The sequence below is a fragment of the Chroicocephalus ridibundus genome, chromosome 1 (assembly GCF_963924245.1).
Source record: "Chroicocephalus ridibundus chromosome 1, bChrRid1.1, whole genome shotgun sequence".
Lineage (NCBI taxonomy): Eukaryota > Metazoa > Chordata > Aves > Charadriiformes > Laridae > Chroicocephalus > Chroicocephalus ridibundus.
In genome coordinates, this window is record NC_086284.1 from 162,797,435 (window position 1) to 162,821,700 (window position 24,266).

Here is a 24,266-nt window from a genome sequence, read left to right on the forward strand (position 1 = left end):
TCGTGCCAGAGCAGATGAGGGCGGGTGCCGTATTAGCTCCCCAGGCAGGCTGCAGCCCAGACACAGACTGGGGTGTAGGGAGGAGAGAAGGCTGCCCACCCTGCCCCAGGCTCTAGCTCTGTAAATGCACCCCTCCTTGTCCAACCTCAGCACAAGGAGCATCTCTTGCAGCACCTGGGCTCTGCCTGCCACGGGCACTGCGCTGAAAGGGTTACGGAGCCAGGCACCCTTGAAGGAGAAGTTGCTGGACATCCTCTTGTTTGTGCTTAGTTTTCAAGAAGCATCAGGTGACTTCCTTCTGGTCCCTCGGGGCTGCAGGGGAGGAGAGGGTGACAGCCAGGCTGGGAAGGGAAGTGCAGTTGTGTTGCAAGAAGTTTGTACTCACACTGAGGTCAGCGGTTTGGCTGCTCACGTGGCCTGGCAATATAAAGCTGGATGCGGGAGACGGGCTTCCCAGCTCAGAGGCTTCACTGTCCTGGGAGCAGAAGGGAAGGAGGAAAAGCACGAGCAAGAAAAAACAACAGGGAAGCGGAGGAGTGAAACAAAGCGGTGAAACATGGAAACCTCCCAGACACACAGCTCCGAAAGGTAAGAGCGGGACAGGAATGAGAGGGAAGCTTTTTGCCAGAAGAGTATTGTGTTTCTCCCCTTGCTTTTAGGCATGCTGTTCCTGTTTCTGCTCTGCAGGGAATGGCATGCTCCTGCTTTCACCTCTGGATGGAGTCTGTCAGTCTTCCTCGCTCGGGACAGCATCTGGGATGCTGGTGCTCCCTGGTTCCCATCTGTGGCTCTCGGGAATGCTCTGCTCCTTTTCCTGCCACCCCAGGCTCCCCCTTTTTTCCTAGGGAGCTAAGATCCGTTTTGCCAGGGGAGAGTGACAGCACTGACATCTGTTTTGCTGCTCTTCCCCAGCACGTCCAAGGACCTGTCAGAACTGATGAAGGAAGCTACCAAGGAGGTGCATGAGAAGGCAGAGAACACGCCGTTCATGAAGAATTTCCAGAAGGGGCAGGTGTCACTTCACGAATTTAAGGTACTTCATAGCAGCATTGCCTGGGGATGGGATTTCCTTGCCAGGAAATACACTGTTAGATCAGACGGGCTGCGCGGAGACTAAAGGGGGGAGGACGGGGATGGCACAAGGAAGGAGGTCCTTTGCACTACAGCTGTGTGGTATCAGCACCTCCCGTGCAAAACACGCTCTTCATCAAAATACAGCACCTTAAGATCTTGCTGGCTCCTCTTGAGGAAGGCAGGGCAGGATTGCACGTATCAGGATGGGCAGTCAAGCTGAAACAGGATAAAAAGACAAGCAGGTTGAAGGGATTAATGTAGTTGTTTTTCTCATTCATCATAAATGCCTGCATGCTAATTACTGGCAATGATAGTTAATGGAGGTACGGCTATGCAGATACATGAGTGCCTGAAATGCCAAAAAGATAGAGAATACTAAGTTTAGAACCCTCTAAGCAGCTACAGCTAGTAACAATGATGGAACAGTGAGAAAACGAGGCTGTGGGATCATCTCTGGCACTGAACTTTGCAATGTTTCAGTTGTCGCTTGGGTTATACCAGAGCTGAAATTGTGAACAATAACTCAAAGGCAGACTAGAGTGTGAGCAAGCCATGTCTGCCGCTAACAGGTAGGAGCCTGTTGCTTTTCTTAAGATAAAAGAGAAAAAATTGCAGATATCAGTTTGCACCTAACCTGGGTAGATACACGATTCCTGGGATCTGAGCCACATAACAAAGCCATGAGCAAAAACAGCACACACCTGGGTCAGAAATTCCTGGGAGGCTATAGGATGTGACGCATGGGCTTGCAAATAACAGCTAGCGATCCAACCTGTGGTTTAATTACTTTGTTGTTGAATTGTTCCTCGGCAAATAAATCCACAAGAGTAGGGAAAAGACTACTTATTTCTGACAGGTCGCATTCAGGATACTTAGTCAAGCATAAATGTAATCTCAGGTGCTGACTTCCTGCTGTTAGTAATGCTGCACTGGTTAGGCAGTGACCTTTGAGACAGGCTGGCAATAACGTAAAAAAGTCAGGCCTTCAGCAACAAAGCCCTGTTTCTTAGAAGATATTTGCAACCCAAGTGAGATGTGGAGTGAGGTGTGACGTGGATTTTAAAAAGTAACATCAGTTTTCAAAAGCTACATTTCCCATTAAACCACTACCTGCCTCTGAAAACAACCAGTCAAGTTATATTTTCTTAATTTGTTAGGCAACGTTCCTGTATTTTGTTTCTCTTCCGGTAAGATAGATAACAGGTTATTGTTTAAAAACCTCTATTTTTGTTTACTCTCTTGGCAAACCTATATATCTGCCCTGACCTGTGATTCCCCAGAATTTGAATATTTGTTTCCACAACCAAGCCACTGCCCGTGTGCTTATCAAAGTCCTATTTGCTGGCACAGTGGGGAAAAGTTGAAGCAGCAACTCTTTTACTGCAGAACTGATTGCGTTGTGGGAGAGTGAAGTGATTTCTCTCCTGTCATCAGCGTGATATCCTTCCCCCCCGAATGCGATTCACCTGTCCTGCAACACCTTCGTGTTTTACCCTTTGCTGCTGCTAAGGGATTCCAGTGTAAGGAAGGGGTGGTGCAGGTGTAAATATGTATACAGCCTCTGAAAACAGCTAGATTGTCTTACGCCACGTGGAAAAGCTGGCAGATAGAAGAAAGTATCGTGTAAGCTGGGAAAAACGACAATAACAATGGTTTCAAAATAGAGAGGAGAACACACAGCCTCACAGTACTCCTTCACAAAGGCATCTTTCAGAGGCAGGCTGTGCTTCCAGCCCCCTTTTATCTTGTCTCCTCCGGGCAACTAAGGAGGTAACCCCACTTGCAAGTCTGAAAGAGGAGAGCGGTGGTGCCCCAGTTCCCAGGATGGTGGGCTGCCAACAGGACGAGTATGTTGGAAAATAAACAGGGTGTGTCATCATCTCACAAAGGCCCCACAAAGGGAAGCCACATCTTGAAGCACTCAGATTGGAACAATGCAGCGGAAAACATACCTTTGGGAATACCCTCTCTATTGACCGAGGGAATGAGGAGAATAGACCAGGCATGATTTAATAGGGCTCCAGCTTCCATTACATCAAGCTGCAAGACCTTTAACTTGAAGGTGAAGGCAGCAGCTTTTAAGGGCAGGTAAGATCAATATCTGTGGGAAAGAAGGGCTTCGGTCTTACCTGAAGCTGCCTCAAGCAGAAGGGGAAAGGCTAAACGGTGTCTCACTGCACCTTGCAGCTCTGTTTTCCACACGGGAAACCTGCAACGTCACAGATGTGCGTGAGTCATATTGCATGTGCCCACGAGGAACTTTTTCATTAGTAGGATTTGCCCCCAAAACCCAAAGAAGACAGACAGATGCACCTGTAGCTCATCTCCTCCCTTCTCTTTCAGCTGGTTACGGCATCCTTGTACTTCATCTACTCTGCTCTGGAGGAAGAGATTGAACGTAACAAGAACAACCCAGTTTATGCCCCTGTGTATTTTCCGGCGGAGCTGCACCGGAAAGCTGCCCTGGAGGAAGATCTGAAGTACTTCTACGGCAGCAACTGGAGGGAAGAGATCCCATGTCCTGAGGCTACTCAGAAATACGTTGAGAGGCTCCACTACGTAGGCAAGAACCACCCAGAGCTCCTAGTGGCTCATGCCTACACTCGGTATTTGGGAGACCTGTCTGGGGGGCAGGTGCTGAAGAAAATTGCCCAAAAGGCCCTCCAGCTGCCCAGCACTGGAGAAGGGCTGGCTTTCTTCACCTTTGATGGAGTCTCCAACGCCACCAAGTTCAAGCAGCTCTATCGCTCCCGCATGAATGCCCTCGAGATGGATCATGCCACTAAGAAAAGAGTCTTGGAGGAGGCCAAGAAAGCATTCCTGCTAAATATACAGGTGAGTAATAACCAGCCAGCCCTGCCTGCCCACACCCCCTCTGAAACAACAGCTACAGGGGAAAGGCAAAGCCGGGATATCTACTGTGGAGCTTATGGGAAGTTGTGGATTAGAGCAAGCTAGTCAGATTTGCATGGCTACAACTGTCCAGCCTAGTAAAAGGCCAGTGTCTGGAAAGCTCTTCTCCCTCCCCTAGGGTTTGAATTCAGTGTCTTCTGTGTTCCATTATTCAGATACGAATGAGGACTTATAATGGCAGTGGGGATCACCACCTATCTGTCCTACCTCTGTAGTACAGGTCCACAGGTCCTCTGTGGATGCCGACTAGATGCACAGGTACCTTGGTTTCCTTCCCATCAGAACATGGGCAATAGCCTTCTCCTGAGCTGGAAGCTTCAGAGAGAACCTGTAAAGTGAACAAGGAGTTTGAAAGACATGCTCTTGACCCCACAGGCAGATTATGTTTTGTGCAGAAAGTGCTAGGAAACTTGGACTTAAGGTCTGTGTCTTCCTCTAGTTCCTGAAGTGCCTGTGGCAGGGGCAAGGGGTCCAGTGAAAGAAGAAGAGGAGGCCACATAATGAGACAATGTTCACTCTTCTCAGGTGTTTGACGCGCTCCAGGAGCTGGTGTCTAAGGGCCAGGAGAACGGTCACCCTGTGCAGCCGAAGGCGGAGCTTCGCACAAGAAATGTTAACAGATCATATGAGCACGGTAAGACGCTTCCTAAGGGCAGGTGTTTAACATTGCCCCTTGTGGTTTTGTTCTCCTCCCTTCCTCTGTTCTTCTTTGTAAAAGTCACTGAGAAATGAGCATGAGGTGCTTGCCCCATCTCTTCTCCAACCATCAGTAGGCAGAGTAAGGAGAGGCACTGGTGTGTGCAAAGCTTCTTCTAGACATGACTGAGCAAGGATGACACATGGGGGCTCTCCAGAGACAGCGTCAATGAGGGAGCTTTGCAACAAGAGACTCCCTTCTCCTCCTCTTGGGTTTTAACAAGCATAAGGTTCATCCACCACATGAGTTTCGACGACAGGGAACTGGCCTCGAGTTCACAGAAGCAAAGGCCGCAATTTTGGGCCCAGCAGATCAGCCATGGTGCTGTGATGCTGACAGAAGGTTCTTCCAGACATACATCCCTATCAAACGGCCTCTTCTTTCAGCCTAAATCTCCCTCCCTCTGGTCATTTTCCTGCCTTCCAGAAGTATTTATTGAAAACCCTCCTGAAAGAGTGCTGGGTTTACAGTGAGCATTGCTCTGGATGGTGAAATGTAACCAGCTGGCATGTGGGGATGTACAGGCTGCCCATCACTTTTCCAAAACTGAAAAAGCTCCATCTACTGGCCAGCTCCCATCCCGAACTGGGCAAAGCCCCAGCAGCAGCTGCAAGCATTGACATCGCTTTTCAGGGAGTCAGGCTTGCAACCAAGTGAGGAGCGGGCTCAGATTATTTAGAGGAGAGTGACTGCCCTGATAACGTGCGATGCAAATAAAAAAGCCCTTATGACCTACCCATTCGGAAACTAAAAGGGAGATTTTTCAGTGCATACTGGATTGAACCACAGTTTTCCTGTGGCAAAAAAATGAAAATCAAACCTCGTCATGGGCATCACTAGGCAACGAAGCTTAAAGCAACTTCTTTGGGAAAGGCAGTAAAAGTTGTCTGTGAAATTTTGCTGCTCCTTTCCCAATACACTCATAAAAGTAGGATTTTCAGAAAAGTCTGGTGTCGGATGAAAACGCCACCCTGAAGCTGTACTGGGAAAATTATTTGTCTGGAATGCTAAGGACTACCTGTTTAGGGTCATTAGATGCCTAACCAGTTAAATCAATGAGAAGTAGGAGAGGAAATGCCTTTTAAAATTCTGGCTTCAGTATTTGGCTGTCTTCTGCACACGTCAGGGGTTTGATGGAGCTGGGCAGCGCATTTATGCGCCTGCAAGGAGACAGGGAAGAGGCCGGTACTCATGTACAGGCAGAGGGGTTGTGAGCCTTTGTCATTCCCAAGTCAAGCCTGCTGCTTCCCTCCTTCACTACCCCAGGGAGCAGAACCTGCTGCCACTGTTTCCCCCAGCCCAACTGTGCTCTGGGCTCCCTCCTTCTCCCCTTGACAGCTCCAGCAGGGTCTGCTCTGGCAGCGGGCAGAGCAAGCGTGGCGTATCGGCAGCTTCTTGCCCCAACCTCTTTTCATCCACCTTTTTTTTTTTTTCCCCTCTCTACTTGATCTAGGTCCAGCGTCTGGGAAAGAAAGTGACAGGACAAAGAGGAAACACACAGACATAATGCCAACCACTCCCCTGGTGCGGTGGATTGTGGCGCTTGGCTTCCTAGCCACGACAGTTGCTGTGGGCTTATTTGCCATGTGAAAGAGCAGGACCTTCACCTTCTCTTCGTGCCTTCCCTCATCCTGAACTAATCCACCTTCTCCAGTCCTTGTGAGAGAAATTCCCCTCCGACTGGGTACTGTGATCTTGGCTCTGCCACTAATATTAGGAGACTCTTCTCCCCAGAAATCAAAGAGTGCGCTGTAAGGGGGTTCAGGCAAAGTCCCTCCTGTGCTTGGTGTGAGCTCTTCTCAAGAGACTAACTTTATCACCAAAAACTAAGGGTAGAGAAGGCTAAAAACAATGGCCGAGAATTGTCGTTGCTTTAGAGGGCGCCTGCAAAAATCCCACAGGACCAGAAACACAGCTTTGACATCTGTCTCTCCTCAGAAATATGAAGTTCCCCGGAGCTCCATTTGCTCAACTTTTTATCCTGCTAGATAATACTGTGATCACTTTTTCTGTGGAGCCACATGGCTCCTGTGTATTACAGACTGTTTTATATGACACTAGTAAGTCTTTGTTAATTCTTTTTCCAATCATTTTTGTTTTTTAAAAAGCAAAAGACAGTTATTGAAGATACTGTCATTCTCTTGTCTGGTTATTAATTTATACACATAATAAACTTCAATGTAAAGTCTTCAGGCCTGGTGTTTCCTATTATTAAAGCCTTACCTGGGGAGAAAGGAGGCATCTTTCTTCCTCCCAGTTTTATGTCTTTTGGAGCTGCTGCCTCCACAGACATGACAATAGACAAAAGTGGGAGCTATCATCAGAGCCAGACTCTGCTCCCACTCAGTGCTAACAATAACCTGTTACAAGCTGGGGCAGGTTTCTTCAGCTCCTACACACTGGTCTCTATTTCTAGAAATGGCATGAAATTCTGTGGGCATACAAAGTATTTTTAAGGGGTAGAAGCCGTACATAAGAGCTGGCTGCTATTGTATTAAAAGCAAAAGGTGACGGGGCCCTCAGCTACTCTAAAGCTCTCCCCGACCACTGCCAGCTAAGGGCTCCACTACCAGACTGCCTCTGGGAGAACTTCAGCATGAATCCGAAAAAGCGAGTATGTTTTCACCACCCAGAAATGAAACGCACACTAGGTTTTGATCCTATGAGGCAGCTAAATGGGAGACATCAAGCATGCAACTGCATGCCCTCACCGAGGTAACAAAACAACCCAACTCACTCCCAGGACTCGGCACACACGTGGCACTGCTAACGACGCCCCCAACACACAGCGCTGCTGGAGTGGCCCATGCACACCGCTTGCTTCCCTCACCTTTTGCTGAGGCAGATCTGGAGGTCTGGCTTTGTGGCTAGTCACTGTTATGGCCATAGGCCCTATCTGCTTCGGAGGGTCTTCTGACACTGGAGTCACTGCAGGAGAGGCTGTGGCTCAGCTACGGCACAGCAGGTACCAGCAAGGCCGTTGTCTCTCACCTCAGAGTCCTTTCCTCTTTCTGTATCAGAAAGCCTCTGTGATCAACCTGCCTCCACAATGCTGCCTGTTCTGGCTGTGACCTTAATCCCAAAGACCCAAAGACAGGCTTTCCTACTGATCTCTTTTAACGACCAGCACTGAACCTGCTGCAAGAGCAAGAATCAGAAGGCACATCCTGCTGAGAATAAGCAGTGGGAAAGAGGGACTGTCATTATTCTCAGGCTCTTATCTACCCTATATCCCTTCCAAAATCCCCTTTAGTACTTCTTTATTTGGAACGATTTGACAAACCCTGGTAGAAAAAATAGTTAATAGTTAGGTGTTTGAAAAGCAGGGATATGAGGCTTGACAGCTATTCAAACAGAAGAACTTATTCATGCATTTTGATTTATAGTAAGTTCTCCCTATTCAGTCCCTCTAACCCACCCCAACTAATTATGTTCATTCAACCATACTGAGTAACTAACCGTCCCAAACACGCAAACAAATGCTCATGAGCTCAGAAACGCACCCTACCACACTCAGCCCCTCTCCGCTGCCCAAAGAGATCATAACTGTGATCTAAAAGCTAAGAAATCTGGTTTTGGACTGACATCATCTCCTCCGGGCTCACGGCAGAAGAGGTGTAGCGCTTTGAGCATCTCACAGCCATTGTGCTAACGCCCGCCGAAGGACTCCAGCCTGAGCCTAAAGAAGTCTTCAGACGTGAAGACTAAAGCTTTGCTTGCACTCGTCTCTGATCCTTATGAACGTATCTGGTTTCTCTGCAACATACGAGTTGGCATCTCCGCGACGAGATGGTCTTTATTTTCCACCCACTACAGTTAAAACCTCCTTTGCAACGCACTAAGCTTCCCAGCTTTGTTTTCATTTAGGATGCGCACTACCACATTCTTGAAGGGCCAAAAATGCTAGCCCAGTGACCCACCAGCCTTCCCCCATCATTTACTGTTGTTAGTCAGGAGAAAAGCATCCCACAGAGCACATACCCTGAGGAGGTGGCAGCGGCCTGTTTACAGGCAGGCCGGCTTGCTGCTCAGCCACTGCCATCCCTGTGGGGCCCCAGCCAGGCCGCCCACAGTATGTCCCACCACATCCAGTGGGTTTCTCCTGGGCCCTGCCCTCCATGGCCATGGGCACACTGCCCCACAGCCGGCCCAGGCCTAGGCCCCTCCAGCTCACAGGAACACCCCACTCAGGCCCGGCCGCCCCACAAAGCCCCACAGCAACAAGCCCCAACTGCCTCCAAGAAGCCTACGGCAGTAACTTATTTTATTCTCGATAACTAACCCCGCCTCCGCCTGCCCCCCGCCCTTGCGGCGGCCATTCTTCCTCCCGCCGCCTGAGGGCAACCAACGCGCCCCCCCCCCCCCGCCCGCAATGGTTTCACCCGCGCACCCCCTCTCCACGCACCCCCCTCCGCGCACCGCCGCAATGGTCCCGCCCGGACGCCATTTCGCTCCCCCTTCCCTCCCTCCTTCTCCACCAAGATTTCGCGCCAAACTGCGCGCGGCCGGCAGGGGGCGGGGCGGAGCGCAGCGCCCCGGCCAATCGGCGGCAGAGGCGGTGTCGCGCTCTTCCCGTTGTGGGCGGGGCGGGAGGGCGGCCGGGCCAATCGGAGGGCGCGGCGGCGGCGGCGGCGGCGGCACGCCCCGCCCAGCGGTTTGCTCTCCGCCGCGCGCCGTTTTTGCCGCGAAAAAGTTGGTGGCGGCGGCGGCTTCCCGCCGGCAGCGAGGTGGGGATCGGGGTCGCGCGTGGGGCGTTCGGGGTGGGGGAATCCCGTGGGGCACTGGGGGGGACGGGGGCAGTGCGTGGGGCGCAGTGCAGCGGGAGGGTCATGCGTGGGGTGTTTGGGGTGGGGGGATCTCGTGGGATGCTAAGGAGTGAGAAGGGCGGGGGCAGTGCGTGGGGCGCGGTGCAGCGGAGGGGGGGCGGGGGGGGGATCGTCATGCGTGGGTTATTTGGGGTGGAGGATCTCGTGTGGCACTGGAGGGGGAGGGCGGGGGGGTAGGGCAACATCCCGTGGGGTATTTGATGGGGGGCGGGGGGGGGGGGGAGGAGGAGGAGGAGGAGGAGGAGAAGGCGAAGGCCGGGGCTGACGGTGGGCTCCCGCCCCCGCAGGGCAGCCGTGGTCGCCATGTCCGGCTTCGACGACCCCGGCATCTACTACAGCGACAGCTTTGGGGGCGATGCGGCGGCGGATGAGGGGCAGGTTCGGAAGTCCCAGCTGCAGAAGCGGTTCAAGGAGTTCCTGCGGCAGTACCGGGTGGGCACGGACCGGACGGGCTTCACCTTCAAATACAGGTGCGGCTGCGACCCCCCACCCCTTCCCCCCGTGTCCTTACCCCCTCCTCTTTGCACATCCCTCCCGCTGTGCCCGCCCCAGGCCTACGATAGCACGCCTCGGCGCTTCTCTTCCCGTAGGCCGTAAAGAGCTCTTTGTCACTATAAGAAATGCTGTTGTTCCCGTGTAACCTCACAGGGAAACCGAGGTCTGGTGTTCTCCCAAACTTTCAGGCAGCCGGCCAATGGCCAGGGGTAGCCACAGAGGGATCCCCGCTGCCAAAATGGCATCTAGTTCTGAAATTCAAGGTCTGTCCTCAAGTTCTGGTGCTTTCTGGTCTGGATTTTTGTCCGTATCCCTGAAAATCAGTGCAGCACTGTCCCTGTGTGCCTTCTGAGGCTGTGAAGGTCCCGTGGCCATCCCTTCGCCTGTGGAGCTTGGAGACATGACTGTGAGAGGACATACAGGCGTATCATGCAAGGGCTGGGACAGCCTTTCACCTTTCATCTCTGTATTTCACGCACCCTGGCTTTTTTTATGGAGAACATTGCCTGCCGTACTATTACTTTCTTTTTCTAAATGATATTTTATGTATAATAGGTATTATGCTGCATAGGATTTTTCTAATTGCCTGTCTGGTCCCGTTACTCTAGTAGACAATTAGTGCTGTACTTTACGTTGTCACTGTAAGCGCTGGTGTCCCTGGTCTTAAAGGGGATAGCGTTTTAAGGTGGTTTTGGGTGAAAGATTTTGCCCAGGTCCACCTGTGCTTCTCTTGTCACTCTCCTGATTTGCTCCGTTTGCTTTCCAAACCAAGGACTCCCTGCTCGTCACCAGGTCCCTGTGGGCTGACTGGTGGTTTCTGCCCTGCAAACCTTTACCGCTTGCTGCCTTCCAGGGATGAGCTTAAACGGCACTATAACCTGAGCCAGTACTGGGTGGAGGTGGAGATGGAAGACTTGGCCAGCTTTGATGAAGATCTTGCTGACTATCTGTACAAGCAACCAGCGGAGCACCTGCAGCTGGTGAGGACGGAGTGGGTGGGCGACCTGGCACGCTGACGTTGTCACATCGTGAGAGCAGCCCTGGGGACGCACTGTAATACACCCCTAGTAGCCTAGTTGTTCCCTTTCTAGTTGGAAGAAGCAGCGAAAGAAGTGGCAGATGAGGTCACCCGTCCTCGTCCTTCAGGGGAGGAAGCTCTCCAAGACGTCCAGGTCATGCTGAGATCGGATGCCAACGCAGCCAACATCCGCAGCCTGAAGGTGAGGTGAATCCGCTGCCGTGCCGAGCGGCGGGTGGCAGGGCTTGCTCGTGTGGGTGTGATGGCGGAGAAGCTTTCGGGACTTGATCCTGTCGTTCAGGACAGGGGTTGTACGCTAATTTTCAAGCAGGGATACCCTCGACTTAAATCTGACCGCAAAGGACTGTTGTTACTGGTTCATGCCATGGGGACCTTACTGCTATTAGTGATGTTCTACACATAGCGTTTTGTCCTTTTCTCTTCTGTTGTGAAATCAGCATGGCTTAAGTCACGCAACCTTCCCCTAGTAATCTAGAGCAAGAGAGTGACACTGTCAAAAAGTGCAGGCTTTTTTTGTTCTGATACCTTAGTCCCATGAGTGTGGGAAGTGTAGCTCAGAAAGAACTGTTGTTTCTTTAATGTCTTGAGTTCCCCATCCATCCTCCAGTGACGACTTTCTCACCTTCCCTTCATCTTTTCCCTTTCAGTCCGACCAGATGTCCCACCTCGTGAAGATCCCTGGGATCGTAATCGCAGCAACCCCCGTGAGAGCCAAAGCCACCAAAATAGCCATCCAGTGCCGCAGCTGCCGTAACACCATCAACAACATCGCGGTGCGCCCGGGCCTGGAGGGTTACGCTCTCCCCAGGAAATGCAACACGTAAGGACCGATACGGGGATGCTGGTGGAGAAAAAAAAAAAAAGGCTGCGTCCCCTCCTCCTCCTGCTCCCCCTCCGTCCCATGCCTGCTGCACAGGCAGCTCCCTGTCGCACAAGGCAGAAGCATCTGCCTCCTCCCTTCGTGTTGCCCCTGTGCCTGTCCGCACCCGCGGCTGGCAGGTTTTAGCTCCGTCCATCTGCAGCCACACTGGCTGCGGTGCAGTGCTGCAAGCCGTGTTGGTTGGACATGTCCACCAGGGCTGTCTGTTGTACCTAAAGGTTCATTCCTGCCTCTGGCCGTCCCGTCGTGCTGCGTTAAGCTACAGTCTTAACTTCCTGTTAAGTGCTTATCTTTTTCAAACAAACTCCTTGCTTTTATGCTCCCCCTCCCCAGGGACACTCTTCTGTGTTACCTTCTGTAGGGACGGGTTGCTACTAACTTTGAAATCCCACTTTGCAGCTCTCGATGCCCACGTGAACCGTGAGCGTTTGGAGCTGTGCTGCGCCTCTTGTGCTGACTGATCCCGGTGGGTTGTGTCTCTGAGCTCGTGCCTGCCAGTATTTACGTTTCCTGCGCTTTATCTCTAATGCCGTTTGAGAAGCCTTTGGGGTAGGGATCGTTCTCGCGTGTGGTCTGTACAGCGCCTGGCTCCTGATCCGCGACTGCACGAGTGCCCCGGCGCTCTCGTGTTACCCCTGCCTCCCCGAAAACCCTGTCCCCGCCTGCGTGGAGTCAGGCGTCGGTAGTGACGTGCTGAGGTGTCAGCGGGACGCGGAGGTGCTCCTCGTTTTGGAGAGCTTGTAGCCTAGCAAGGCAGATACGTCTCGAGAGACTGGGGGGTTGATGGCAGCCTTGTCACATTGCTAATTGCTTTCTCGCCAGAAACCACTTAGCATTTGCTTCGTGCACGAGGTTGTAAAGAAAAAATGCCCTGCCATGTTGCTGAGTCTGTACTGTTACCTTCTGTGTAATTAATGAATTACCTTCCTCCCTGCTTTTAGCTGGCAGGGAAGCGGGGGGAGGCAGCGCGAGTAGTCAGGCAAGTATCACCCTGTCTTTGGCTTGTTGTGCCTGCTTTTGGCAGCTGTTGAAAACAAGACAAAGGGCTTGGTGAGCCTTTGGTTTGGCCCTGTGTGACTGCCCTTCTCGTCTGCTGGGCACCACTTGGAGGGGCGGCTGCCCAGGGGTGGCCCTGTCACCACTGTCCCCTTTACAGGGTGCTCCCAGGGGTGGCTCTTGAGTGCCAGCAGCCTTCCCTGATCGATCTCTCTGCACAGAGAACAAGCCGGCCGCCCAAAGTGCCCGCTGGACCCCTATTTCATCATGCCAGATAAGTGCAAGTGTGTGGACTTCCAGGTCCTGAAGCTGCAGGAGTCCCCAGACGCGGTGCCACACGGGGAGATGCCCCGGCACTTGCAGCTGTACTGCGACAGGTACCAGCACCGTCTCCCCACCTCACCCTTCAGAGCTAGCGGGTGTTGCTGGTGCCATCCTTTCCTTTGATTTCTCTTTCCTCCTCTTAGGTACCTGTGTGACAAAGTTGTCCCGGGGAACAGAGTCACTATCATGGGCATCTACTCCATCAAGAAGTCTGCCCAGAGCAAGAACAAAAGCCGTGACAACGTGGGCGTGGGCATCCGAAGCGCTTACATCCGTGTGGTGGGCATCCAGGTGGATGTGGAGGGCTCAGGTGAGGGCTGCTTTTGGTGCCTGTCAGGTCTGTGTTGGGAGAATCCACTTCCTGAACAAAGTGGTCCCTCAGCAAGGACCTTGTGAAATTACAGCCTGGGTCTTTCTCTGTTGCTTATATAGCAGAAGGTTCGAGCCAGTCCAGGGGTCTGACTTGCCCTAGATGCTCTATAGTCATGTCCTGTGTGTCTTTTTCTCAGTGATATTAAATGAGGAGGCTTCAGCCTAAGTCCTCCAGGGTATTTAAGTGCTTTTATCTTGTTGATCTTAGTGGGAGTCCACTAAGCCATCCCTGAGGATGTAGGCTGAAGTTGATGGTTAAAATTGAGCTATCTATTTAAAACATGGTCCTGACTGTAATTCTCCCTCTGGTTCCTCCAGAGCTGCTTTGCCCAGGATCCTTGCTTTTTCCTACCAGCCTCTAAGGACACAGCCTGCCTTGCTGGGGTAGCAAATGCCCACCCTTTCCATCCTTCCCACTTGGTGGCGCTTGGCATGACTTTTAAGAAGGGATTTTGGTGGTAGCAGGTGTGGGGAGAGTGGTGTCATTTGCTTTAAAACATCCGTTTGTTCACTGTTGCTTCGTTCTCCTCATCCCTGTACAGGACACAGCTTTGCTGGCTCAGTGACTCCTCAAGAAGAGGAGGAACTTCGTCGCCTTGCTGCCATGCCCAACATCTACGAGACGATCGCCAAGAGCATCGCGCCCTCCATCTACGGCAGCACCGACATCAAGAAGGCCATTGCCTGCCTCTTATTTGGAGGTTCTCGCAAGAGGTGGGGAGAAGTGAGCCTGATGGAAAAGAGAGTGGTGGCAGGGGTGTCACTCATGGCACAAAGCCCTCGTCCAGTTTCTGGTGCTGCTGCCAACCACCTGCCACTTGTCAGCAATGCTTGGTTATCAAAATGAAGGCTCACCATCCCTCCTCCCTCTGTTTTTCCCCACCCTGTTGTGCCAGGCTCCCGGATGGACTGACCCGCAGAGGAGACATCAACTTATTGATGCTGGGTGACCCCGGCACGGCCAAATCCCAGCTGCTGAAGTTCGTTGAGAAGTGTTCACCCATTGGGGTAGGTGGTGTAGCAAGGCTTGTTTCTTCCTCCTGCTCCTTGTGTACCACCAAAGACCAGGCCATGATAGCAGATGGCAGATACCTGCCCGTGCATCCACAGCTAGACGGGCTGGCAGAGGCGTGAACCGCCCTTTCTGGTGCCAGCCTGGAAGAGATGGGGTGGCAGGACCAGAGGGGGGAAGCAAGTAATGCCTTTCATTATGATACGAGCAAGGCTATTTGCAGACGTCCAAAGATGTGGCTGGCGCTGTTGCTTATTGTTGAGACGTGATCAGTGGAGAGGCTGGCTGGTCAGGACAAATGAATTTGACTGCGTCTCAGGCACGGACCTCCAGGCTGAGCCCAGGCATGAAATTATATTTTCAGCTCTGTTTTCTTGTAGTCTCCATTAAACTCAGCCTCTGACTGTGTTGTTCCCTTGGGGAGAAAACAAAGCTAATGCAGCAGCCCACCAAACAATGAATCACTCTCTGTTCTGTACTTAATACCTGTATTTGTGTGTCTGCAAGCCCTCCGGTGCCTCACAGCTGCTTAGTCCCAGGCCTGGGACTAGGCAGTAGTCTTGCTCTGTACTCAGCAGGTCTGCTTTTGGCGTGTGCTGAGGAGTTTTCCTGGAGGTCCTTGTGTTTCCTCCAGCAGCTCTGGATTTCGCGGTGCCAGGCATGCTTTGTCCTCCAGCTGGAGCAGTGGGTGGGCTCCTGGGTCCCATGGCAGCTGACGTGCTGTCCCCTTCCTTGTCCCACGTGCCGCTAGGTGTACACCTCGGGGAAAGGCAGCAGCGCTGCCGGCTTGACGGCCTCGGTGATCCGCGACCCTTCCTCCAGGAGTTTCTTCATGGAAGGAGGAGCCATGGTGCTGGCGGATGGGGGAGTGGTGTGCATCGATGAGTTTGACAAGGTAAGTGGGATCGGGGAGGAGAGCCCTTGGGCTGCCAGCTGCTGCCAGGAGGGCCCAGAGCTGCGGGAGAAAGGGTGACTCCTGAGGCTGCCTCACTTTCTTTCGGGGAAGGTCAAGGGATGGGGCTACAGGAAGATTGTGGTTACATCTGTGCTCTTGGGCAGAGGTCCTCAAAGAGCTTTACCTCGGGGCTCAGCGTTGGTGGGTGTGTAGCTGAAGTCTGGTGGAGGTGACTGATGGGTGACTTTTTTTTTTCTCTCCACCTCATTTCTCCTACCTCGGATGAGAAGATGCGGGAGGATGACCGTGTGGCCATCCATGAGGCCATGGAGCAGCAGACCATCTCCATCGCTAAGGTGAGCTGTGGGTGTGTGTCACCCCGGTGCGGGAGCCTGACTTGCCACTGGGTTTCTGAGAGCCCAGCAACCAGCGGTCACGCGTCTTTTGCCAGAATTGCCCATTTTAGAGTCCAGGCAGTGGTTTTGATGGTTACTGGTTTCTCTCATCTGAGACCAGTCAGCCCTGCCAGACAGCCTGAGTTTCAGCAGGACTGAAACGAACTCCCTCTGCTCTGTCTGTCTTCTGCTCCTCTAGATTTAGTAGCTCTGCTGATGTCCCTGTGTCACAGCCTGATGTCACTTCTTTTTCTGCATTCTCACTGCTCTCCTTCCCCTCAGAAGATCTACAGAAACTGCCTGGCATCGTGGTGCCAGGTCTTCTCTCAAATCAGAGTTTCTCTTCATTTCCACTGCTCAACCTTTTTTGTTTGGTTTGGGTTTTTTTTTTTTGTAGCACTCCGCTCCCTCCCAGTCGCTCTGGCTCACCCCTTCGCTGTTCAGTCCCTGGTAGCCGAGCACCCACCACGGCTTTTCCTTGCTGGTCCCTCTTGCCCTGCTACCTGCTTTGCCCCCAGGGATGTCCAGGGAGAGTCAGCCCTGTCCGCCTGGTTTCTGGCTCAGATCTAAAACTTGGTGTTGGGTCTTGTGTGTTCTTGTGCTTGACATGAGGTTTTAAGTGAAGTTCCTTGGTGCTCAAATCTGAGCTGAAGCCAGTCTTCCTCCAGAAGGACACGTGGGTCTGGCCCCGTGTAGCTCCTGTGCTGACCCCTCTCCAATATGAACCATTACAGAGCAATTGGGTGCTACTTAAGGGGTTTTATTTAAACGCAAGTGACTGAGCATGAGTCCTTGCAAACTGCTTTGGACCTTTCACTACGAGTTAATAGTCTTCTAGCCCTGCTGTGACATGGACGTGGTCTTAACTCCATCCGTTTTCCCTTCCCCCCACAGGCAGGAATCACAACCACTCTCAACTCCCGCTGCTCAGTGCTGGCAGCTGCCAACTCTGTCTTCGGGCGCTGGGACGAGACCAAGGGCGAGGAGAACATTGATTTTATGCCCACCATCCTGTCCCGATTTGACATGATCTTCATCGTCAAGGATGAGCACAATGAGGAGCGAGACATGGTGGGCTGGGGCGCATGGGTGCAGCTGGAACTCGTGGTGCCCCATTTTTCAGGAGGGGAAGCCAGTGGGGTTTCCAGATGCCTGACTGCCTTCTGCTCTCCTAGACGCTGGCCAAGCACGTGATGTCCTTACATGTGAGCGCCTTGACACAGACCCAGGCTGTGGAGGGCGAGATCGAGCTGAACAAGCTGAAGAAGCTCATCTCCTTCTGTCGGACGTGAGTGAGAGGCATGACTTTTTGGCAGCGCCTGGGCTGCAGGATGGAGGTGGTGGGGAGGAGGGAACCGCGCAGCCGATATTTGCGAGTGCCCTATCCATTTTGCTTTTTTTAACTCGTGCCTGTAAAAAAGGGAAGCAAAAGCAGCTTACAATGGTGCTGCAGCATCGTCTGAGGAAGTAAGGGTTGCCTGGGGAACCCCCTGCCCAGGGGACCCTCCCTGGCAGCCACCACCTCCAGCTCCTGTCCCCCCCTTGCAGGAAGTGTGGCCCTCGGCTGTCGGCAGTGGCGGCGGAGAAGCTGAAGAACCGCTACATCCTGATGCGGAGCGGCACTCGCCAGCACGAGCAGGAGAGCGACCGCCGCTCCAGCATCCCCATCACCATCCGGTGAGCAGCCCTGCCCTCCTCGCCCCGCCGAAACCCTCGGGGTTGGGGTTGCATCTCTGAATGTCACCTGGGGTAGCCCGGGAGTTAGTGGGGTGCTGGAGTTCGAGGGAGCCCTCTGTGAACGGGACAACACTGGAGGTGGTGCAGGGGCGGGCAGGAGGTGCCTGCAGTGGGGTAGATGGGGTTGTTGGGTCGGGGGGAAAGGAGAAAACCCCTTGGAGCCACAGTAGAAAGCAGGGAACATCTCCTTTGGCCACAGGCAGCTGGAGGCTATCGTGCGCATTGCCGAGTCCCTGGCGAAGATGAAGCTTCAGCCCTTTGCCACCGAGGCGGACGTTGAGGAGGCCTTGCGGCTCTTCCACGTGTCCACGCTTGATGCAGCCATGTCGGGCAGCCTGTCAGGTGAGGGGGAGACACTCTGTGCTGGGGGCAGGAGGGTCATGCTTGACCTGGCTGCTCAGGTCAAGGAGGGCCGAGCTCCTCTCTGGGGACCAGGCTGGCAGGGGCAGGGGCTGCTACCAGGCACCCCCCGGGCAGGTGCTGGACCTGCTTTCTGAGCAAAAGCAAAGCGATGCCTGTGGCAGCAAGGGGCCATCATGGTCGTAGGGCTGTGGCTGACAGGTATAGCAATGACAAATGACACTGAGGGTCTCCAACCATGGTGGGCAAGGGAGGGATGGTCTGGCCCCTTGTGGTCCAAAGGGAGAAGTTCGGTGATGTAGGTGGTTTCACACCTTGAGGACAATGCCTCCTTGGGAGGCAGTGCAGCACAAAGGGTTTCAAGGAAGCTCCAGCAGTCAGGTCCACATTCAGCTGTGTCTTTGAAGCTCCACAGCCTTTGATAGTGGATTTGCTCATGGGTTCCCTAAAGTCTTTGAGACATGCAAGTGTGGTGGGAGACATGGAAAACAGGCACTCCAGCTCTGAGAGTGACATCTGGGTGATGCAGAGGGCTCACGCAGCGTTTCCCTCCAGGGGCAGAAGGCTTCACGACACAGGAGGACCAAGAGATGCTGTCCCGCATTGAGAAGCAGCTCAAGCGCCGCTTTGCCATCGGCTCTCAGGTGTCGGAGCACAGCATCGTCCAGGACTTCATGCGGCAGGTGGGCCTGGGACCCTGTGGAGGGTTGGGCTGTGAAACCAGGCACCCCAGGCTGCCTCTCAGGGGGTGAAACTCATTCCCCAGGAAGTGGCTGGAGAGCCTTTTGGTCATAGCTGCTTTTGAAGTTGTTTTTAGGGAGTGATGGGCAATGTGAGTGCAGAGTTTTAAAGGGAGTGAGGCGAGAACTCAATTTTCTGTGAAAGCACTGAGGTTTGGGGATGTTTGGGTCCTACCCTTGAGACTGGCTACAGTCAGAACTAAAATAGTGGAAGGGGAAAGGAGCGTCAGGGCCTGGTGCTACCGTGCTCCCTCCCTCTGGAGAGGCACAGTCAGGCTTTAGCGGTGGTTGCAGGTTCCCGCTGGGCTGCGGTGAGCTTTTCCCTGCTGGCTCATGTCCCCCTGTTCTCCTCTTTTCCAGAAATACCCAGAACATGCCATCTACAAGGTGCTGCAGCTGATGATGCGGCGGGGAGAGATCCAGCACCGCATGCAACGCAAAGTCCTCTACCGCATCAAGTGACCTCCCTGTCCCACCTCTGGGGAGGGAACCGCTGCTGCCTGTGGGCAGAGAGCCCTGTGGGCTCAGTGCCTGCTCCTGAAAGAAGCTTTTCCTTGGGGAGCCAAACAGCCCGGAGCTTCTCTCTTGAACCAGGGTTTGGGGCAGTCAGGCTTCCCCTTGGATACTGTTGTCTGTGTGTCACATCAATGTTTCTTTTAACTCCAAAAGCTTTTAGTTTGTATTAAAATAAAAACAGATAGTGGTAGCCCAGGGTCTTTGGCTGCCCGGAGCAACAGAGGGGATGTATTCCCTTCCCACATTGGAGGCAGTGCAGGATTTTGGTGGGAAAAGTTTGCCCTGTGTTGCCCAGTGCCCACCCTGGGGACTCGCCTCGAGGCGGGATGCAGACCTGTGGGCAGCACCAGCAGCCCTGAAGGCAGAAACTCATTTCTCCCTTGGAGTTTGATATTTCTCTTAAGGCATAAATCCTGTTTGTGCCGCCTGCCCTGTTGGGCTCAGCCGTGCGGGAGGCATCCTACACTACGGGCAGGCTGCTGCCATCTTCCCTGTCTGCCAGCAGCAGCGAAGTAAATGACCTGCTGTTCCCTGCTTCAAAGCTGCTCTTTGCTTATCCTTCCTTCCCCTCTCCAAGGACCATGGTGGGCAAATGCTTTGCCCTGCAGCGTAAAGGGCTGCGTGAAAGCCTTGCAGCAGGCGCAGACGGAGCCTTCCCCTTGCCTCAGTGGGGTAAAGCAGTGACAACTGAGGATGGGGATGCAGGGTGATGTCCAAGAACTGTGTTCCCTCGTCCCCGTACCTCTACCGCCTTGTTTGTGTGCTGGCAGCCATGGGGAGGGATGTCCCACTCACCAGGAGCCTCCCCTGGGCTTTCTGCCTCGATGTGCTTGTGCAGCCGCTCGTCCTTCTGTGTTTACTGCATGACCTTGCACTTGTCAAACACTGCGGGTTTTTGTCACTTCTAGCAAAGTCGTATTGGTTCTCTTAAGTGTCCTCCTGAAGACGTGAGGGGTGGGTAGGTCAATGCCTTGGCAGCTCGGATGTGCGAGAGTGCTGCACTCTAAAGACAGTGCAGCGTGGGGCATTGCAGGCGAGCAAAGCCGCTCAGACCTTCACGCTGAAAAACACACCCCAGGAGAGGCTTTATTAGTAAAAGAAATGTTCAGGGCCAGCAGAGGGTACCAGAGCCTTGAGGATGCTGGGCTGCGGCGCTGCACACAGTGCTGCTGTCTCCTCCTCCTCCAAGAGGGGAAACTGAGGGGTCCTTTTGGGCTGGTGGGGTGCAGGGTGCAGCCAGCCTGGCAGCTGTCGCACAAGGGCTGGGCTCCCCTGCAACCCATGGGGGCTGAGCAGTATCCCTGTTTGCTTCTGTTTGGGTGTTTTGAGAGGTGCACAGTGCCCTCCGGGCATGGCTGGAGCTGGTTATGGGGTCAGGGGTCCATGTGCAGGGAATGGGGCGATGGTGGCCCTGACTAGATGGGCTGCACTTGGGAGAAATCGCCTCCTGCTCTTCATCCTCCAGTTTTTCGGATGGGCTTGACCTTTATGGAGGGCTGGAGGGGAGAGGAGGCTGGCCCACAGGCTGCAAGGATGAGTCTCCAGAAAGCTCTCCCCAGTGATTTTACTGCCCTGTATTTTTGCAGGTGCCAGGCACCTCACGGGGCTTCTTGGAACAAGCAACTCTGGGTCAAAAGCAGGCACCCTTCTTTTCCCTTTAAAAAAAAAAGAGATGCCTTCTCTCCTCCCTGGCTTGGGTTGAAGCTGCCCTGGGCTGCTGCTCCAGGGAGAGGATCAGCTCTGTGGAGGAGGAATAAGTGGAAATGAGAATAACAGGGCCAGATCCTCACCTGGAGACTGAAGTTCCCAAAAATGCCAGTGTCTGTTTGAAAACATCCCACCCCCTTCACAAACTCCTGCCCACCTGATCAAGCACTTGATATTGCGGTGTCAGAAGGCGGCCTGTTAGAGCAGGGTCAACAGCAGAGCGTGGTGTCATGGCTGTTTCCCTGCCAATGCAGTGCTGCAGTAACGAGTCCTACAGGTCTCAGCCCCTGCCATCCTTCCCCAGTACCTCTGTCCTTGCTTCGGAGCTGCTGGCAGTACCCATCTATCAACAACAGCACATGCAGGGTTCTGCACTTAGGGAGGAATAACCCCATGCACCAGTACAGGTTAGGGGTTGACCTGCTGGAAAGCGGCTCTGTGGAGAAGGACCTGTGAGTCCTAGTGGACAACAAGTTGACCATTAGCCAGCAATGCGCCCTTGTGGCCAAGAAAGCCAGTGGTATCCTGGGATGCATTAAAAAGAGCGTGGCCAGCAGGTCAAGGCAGGTCATCCTCCCCCTGTATTCTGTTCTGGTGAGGCCACATCTGGAGCACTGTGCCCAGCTCTGGGCTCCCCACTTCAAGAAAGACAAGGAACTACTGGAGAGTGTCCAGTGGAGGACTATGAAGATGATCAAGGGACTGGAGCATATCTCTTATGAAGAAAGGCTGAGGGACCTGTATCTGTTTACCCTGGAGAAGAGAAGACTGAGAGGGGATCTCATCAACACTTATAAATATCTAAAGAGCGAGTGACAAGAGGATGGGGCCAGACTCTTTTCAGTGGTGCCCAGTGACAGGACAAAGGGCAACGAGCACAAACTGGAACACAGGAAACTCCATCTGAACATGAGGAAAATCTCTATTTTGAGGGTGGCAGAGCACTGGAACAGGCTGCCCAGAGAGGCTGTGGAGTCTCCTTCTCTGGAGATATTCAAAACCCAACTGGACGCGTTCCTGTCCAGTCTGCTGTAGGTAAACCTGTTTAGCAGGGGGGTTGGACTAGATGATCTCTAGAGGATCCTTCCAACCCCTGCCATTCTGTGATTCTGTGATTGAGAGGGAATGGGTGGGGAGAGAGTGTCCTGGGAAGGGGACTGGGGAGGGGAACACAGTGCAATAGCTCCGTTTCCATCACTCTTCTTGTTTTCTTCCTTTCCTCCACCTGCAGACCTCTCCCCAGCCTTTCCCTGTGATTTTTGCTCTGTGCTGGAGCAGTAGCTCATGGCTGGATTTCGGCTGCTGACTGCCAGTGGTGGTGATATGGTGCTCACGGGTTTTAAAAGAGCCAACATCTCAAGGTACATCAAGCTCTGCTTGGTGTTGGCAGGTGCGGAGGTTGGAAATTCTTTTTGTTGTTTTTTTTGTTGTTTTCATGACATGATAGGGAGCAGAGGTATATTTCTGTGACGGGGATCAGAATGATTGATCTCTTCGTGCTATGAAATGTGTTGATTATATGGTACGAGGTTATGTAAGTGTACGTACGGCTTAAAACAACATTGTTTAGCAACTAATGTATGCAGCTCTATCACAAGAAGCGGAGCTGGGATGTGCGCAACTCTGGCATTATCTCGGAATTTGAGATCATTGATTAGTAACGGCTTGTTTTGATCATCACACTGCAGATGATGGAAATTTTTGGGAGGAAAAGCAGTTCTCATTTGGGTAGAGTGGTAGTGCTTGGTGGTATCTACTTGATAAGGGATTGGTGGTCCTCCTGGTGAAGATGACCAGATTTTTGCTCAAATGCTACTTGATAAAGGAGTCATCATCCTCCTGGTGAAGGTATCTCTTCTTGGTCATCCCTGATGTTTTGGTGTGCTGAGACTTGGGACAGAGTCTCTGCTTAGGTGTCCTTAGATGGCCAAAGATACTGTTCTCAAATCCAAGGCCAACAAGGAGAGTAAAACCAGACAGACACGACCACTTCACATCTGAGCAGTGCGGCATTCCCTTACCTAGTCTACAGTGCTGACCTTGTCCCTTCCTTAACTCAGTGCAACGTCACTGGCACAGGAGGCCTCTTCCCCACCCTTGACTTGTCTCCTTGGGAAGTACAGTGGGGTGACTGTAACCACCTCAAACCAAGCAGCCACCAGGGACACTCAGGTGCTTTTAGTTCAAAGCTTGGGCCTGTGTAGGAGCCACCCACCTCTTGCCACGATGAATTAGCCCCTGAAGAACTTGCAGGTTACATGTAATTCTGTATGAGATGTGTTAATCTGTGTGAGCAGAGGGGATTTTCGCACTCCCAAAAGATCCAGTGCATTGGGTTCTTGCCATCCTTTTTGGCTCTCCATGGGAGGGCTGGGTTGGGGTTCATCTGACCAGGCATCAAGCGCGGTGTCTGAGCAAGGCTTTCTCTGTGTCAGTGCAGGGGAGCGAGCGCTTCCAGACAGCAAGTTGTTTTATCCAAAGCGAATGTTTAAAAGAAACCAGAGAAGCTGTGCCCTAATTGCATTTATTTTCTCTCTGTTGACTACAAAAGGAGGTCAGGGCAACTAGATCGAGTAGTTATTTTTGTGTCATAGGCGTCTCAAACTGGGGAGATGTTTGTGTCCTTCCTCCCTGTGTGCTGCACTGCTGTATTGGAGGAGAAGGGCTTTGGTGAAGGCTTGCTTTGGGTGGCTAACTTTGGGGCAGCTTCACTAGGTTTGATTCTCTTTCCTCTAACACCAAGCTCGTTAAGAGTATCCCTGTGGAAATGTCAGTGGAGCTCCACTACTGTAAAATCCAGCAAAGCTGAGTCATCACATCTGCACCACTAGGATCTCTTCCATCTCCGTGTAGGATGGGAGCTGTTGCAATGTAGCAACATAACCTCTGAGCATGTTGTGAGTGTCACTTCCTCCGTAAAATAAAACAAAGCCCAACTGCAGAGTCCTGAGGGCTATTGCTCAAGGATGTGAGATAAACACTGGCAAGTGGATTATGCTGATACGGGCAATGTGAGAAATGATCTGAGCTGGTCCACCAGACACCGACCTCTGACGAAGGAAATCAGGGCTCCTCCCCCCTTTCTGCTGCTGACTTACTGGGCCAGCTGAGCAAGCAACTTCATCTCCTTGTCTGTCTTGGATAATAGCCTTTTTGGAGCACAGACCACTTTTTACCATGATTTTGTGTAGCACCTGGCACAACGGTACCTCAATCTCAGTGGCAGAGTCTACCTGCTGACATAAATAATATTAACACGAACTAGGGCCTTTCCAGGCCTTTCCAGGC

At 52.8% G+C, this 24,266-nt stretch overlaps 2 protein-coding genes across 3 annotated transcripts; both read left to right on the forward strand.

Moving 5' to 3' along the window:
- The first annotated feature begins 428 nt into the window (after positions 1 to 428).
- Positions 429 to 6,877, forward strand: HMOX1 (heme oxygenase 1). The gene is made up of 5 exons (XM_063321653.1): positions 429 to 588; positions 913 to 1,033; positions 3,418 to 3,909; positions 4,513 to 4,621; positions 6,138 to 6,877. The coding sequence occupies exons 1-5, from the start codon at positions 557 to 559 to the stop codon at positions 6,272 to 6,274; spliced, it is 891 nt and encodes a 296-aa protein (XP_063177723.1). The 5' UTR covers positions 429 to 556; the 3' UTR covers positions 6,275 to 6,877.
- A 2,451-nt stretch (positions 6,878 to 9,328) lies between these two features.
- Positions 9,329 to 19,461, forward strand: MCM5 (minichromosome maintenance complex component 5). Of its 2 annotated transcripts, none has more exons than XM_063323505.1 (17): positions 9,329 to 9,411; positions 9,798 to 9,980; positions 10,859 to 10,985; positions 11,097 to 11,225; positions 11,692 to 11,864; positions 13,142 to 13,297; positions 13,388 to 13,554; positions 14,159 to 14,330; positions 14,513 to 14,624; positions 15,380 to 15,523; positions 15,814 to 15,879; positions 16,813 to 16,989; positions 17,094 to 17,206; positions 17,467 to 17,595; positions 17,855 to 17,997; positions 18,571 to 18,698; positions 19,116 to 19,461. In XM_063323505.1, exons 2-17 carry the CDS (start codon positions 9,814 to 9,816, stop codon positions 19,215 to 19,217), a joined length of 2,205 nt encoding a protein of 734 aa, XP_063179575.1. In that variant the 5' UTR covers positions 9,329 to 9,411; positions 9,798 to 9,813; the 3' UTR covers positions 19,218 to 19,461. The 2 variants fall into 2 exon arrangements, with proteins under 2 accessions (XP_063179575.1, XP_063179584.1); XM_063323514.1 differs by having other exon boundaries at positions 9,340 to 9,411; positions 9,803 to 9,980.
- The last annotated feature ends 4,805 nt before the right edge of the window (positions 19,462 to 24,266 follow it).

What these genes read in the sequence shown, in the direction of transcription:
- HMOX1 (XM_063321653.1), top strand. Translation starts at nt 557, where the DNA reads ATGGAAACCTCCCAGACACACAGCTCCGAAAG. An exon ending in CAGACACACAGCTCCGAAAG is followed by an intron (nt 589 to 912) that starts GTAAGAGCGGGA and finishes GCTCTTCCCCAG; the next exon opens with CACGTCCAAGGACCTGTCAG. An exon ending in TGTCACTTCACGAATTTAAG is followed by an intron (nt 1,034 to 3,417) that starts GTACTTCATAGC and finishes CTTCTCTTTCAG; the next exon opens with CTGGTTACGGCATCCTTGTA.
- MCM5 (XM_063323505.1), top strand. Translation starts at nt 9,814, where the DNA reads ATGTCCGGCTTCGACGACCCCGGCATCTACTACAGCGACAGCTTTGGG. An exon ending in CCAACATCCGCAGCCTGAAG is followed by an intron (nt 11,226 to 11,691) that starts GTGAGGTGAATC and finishes TTTCCCTTTCAG; the next exon opens with TCCGACCAGATGTCCCACCT. An exon ending in CATGTCGGGCAGCCTGTCAG is followed by an intron (nt 17,998 to 18,570) that starts GTGAGGGGGAGA and finishes GTTTCCCTCCAG; the next exon opens with GGGCAGAAGGCTTCACGACA.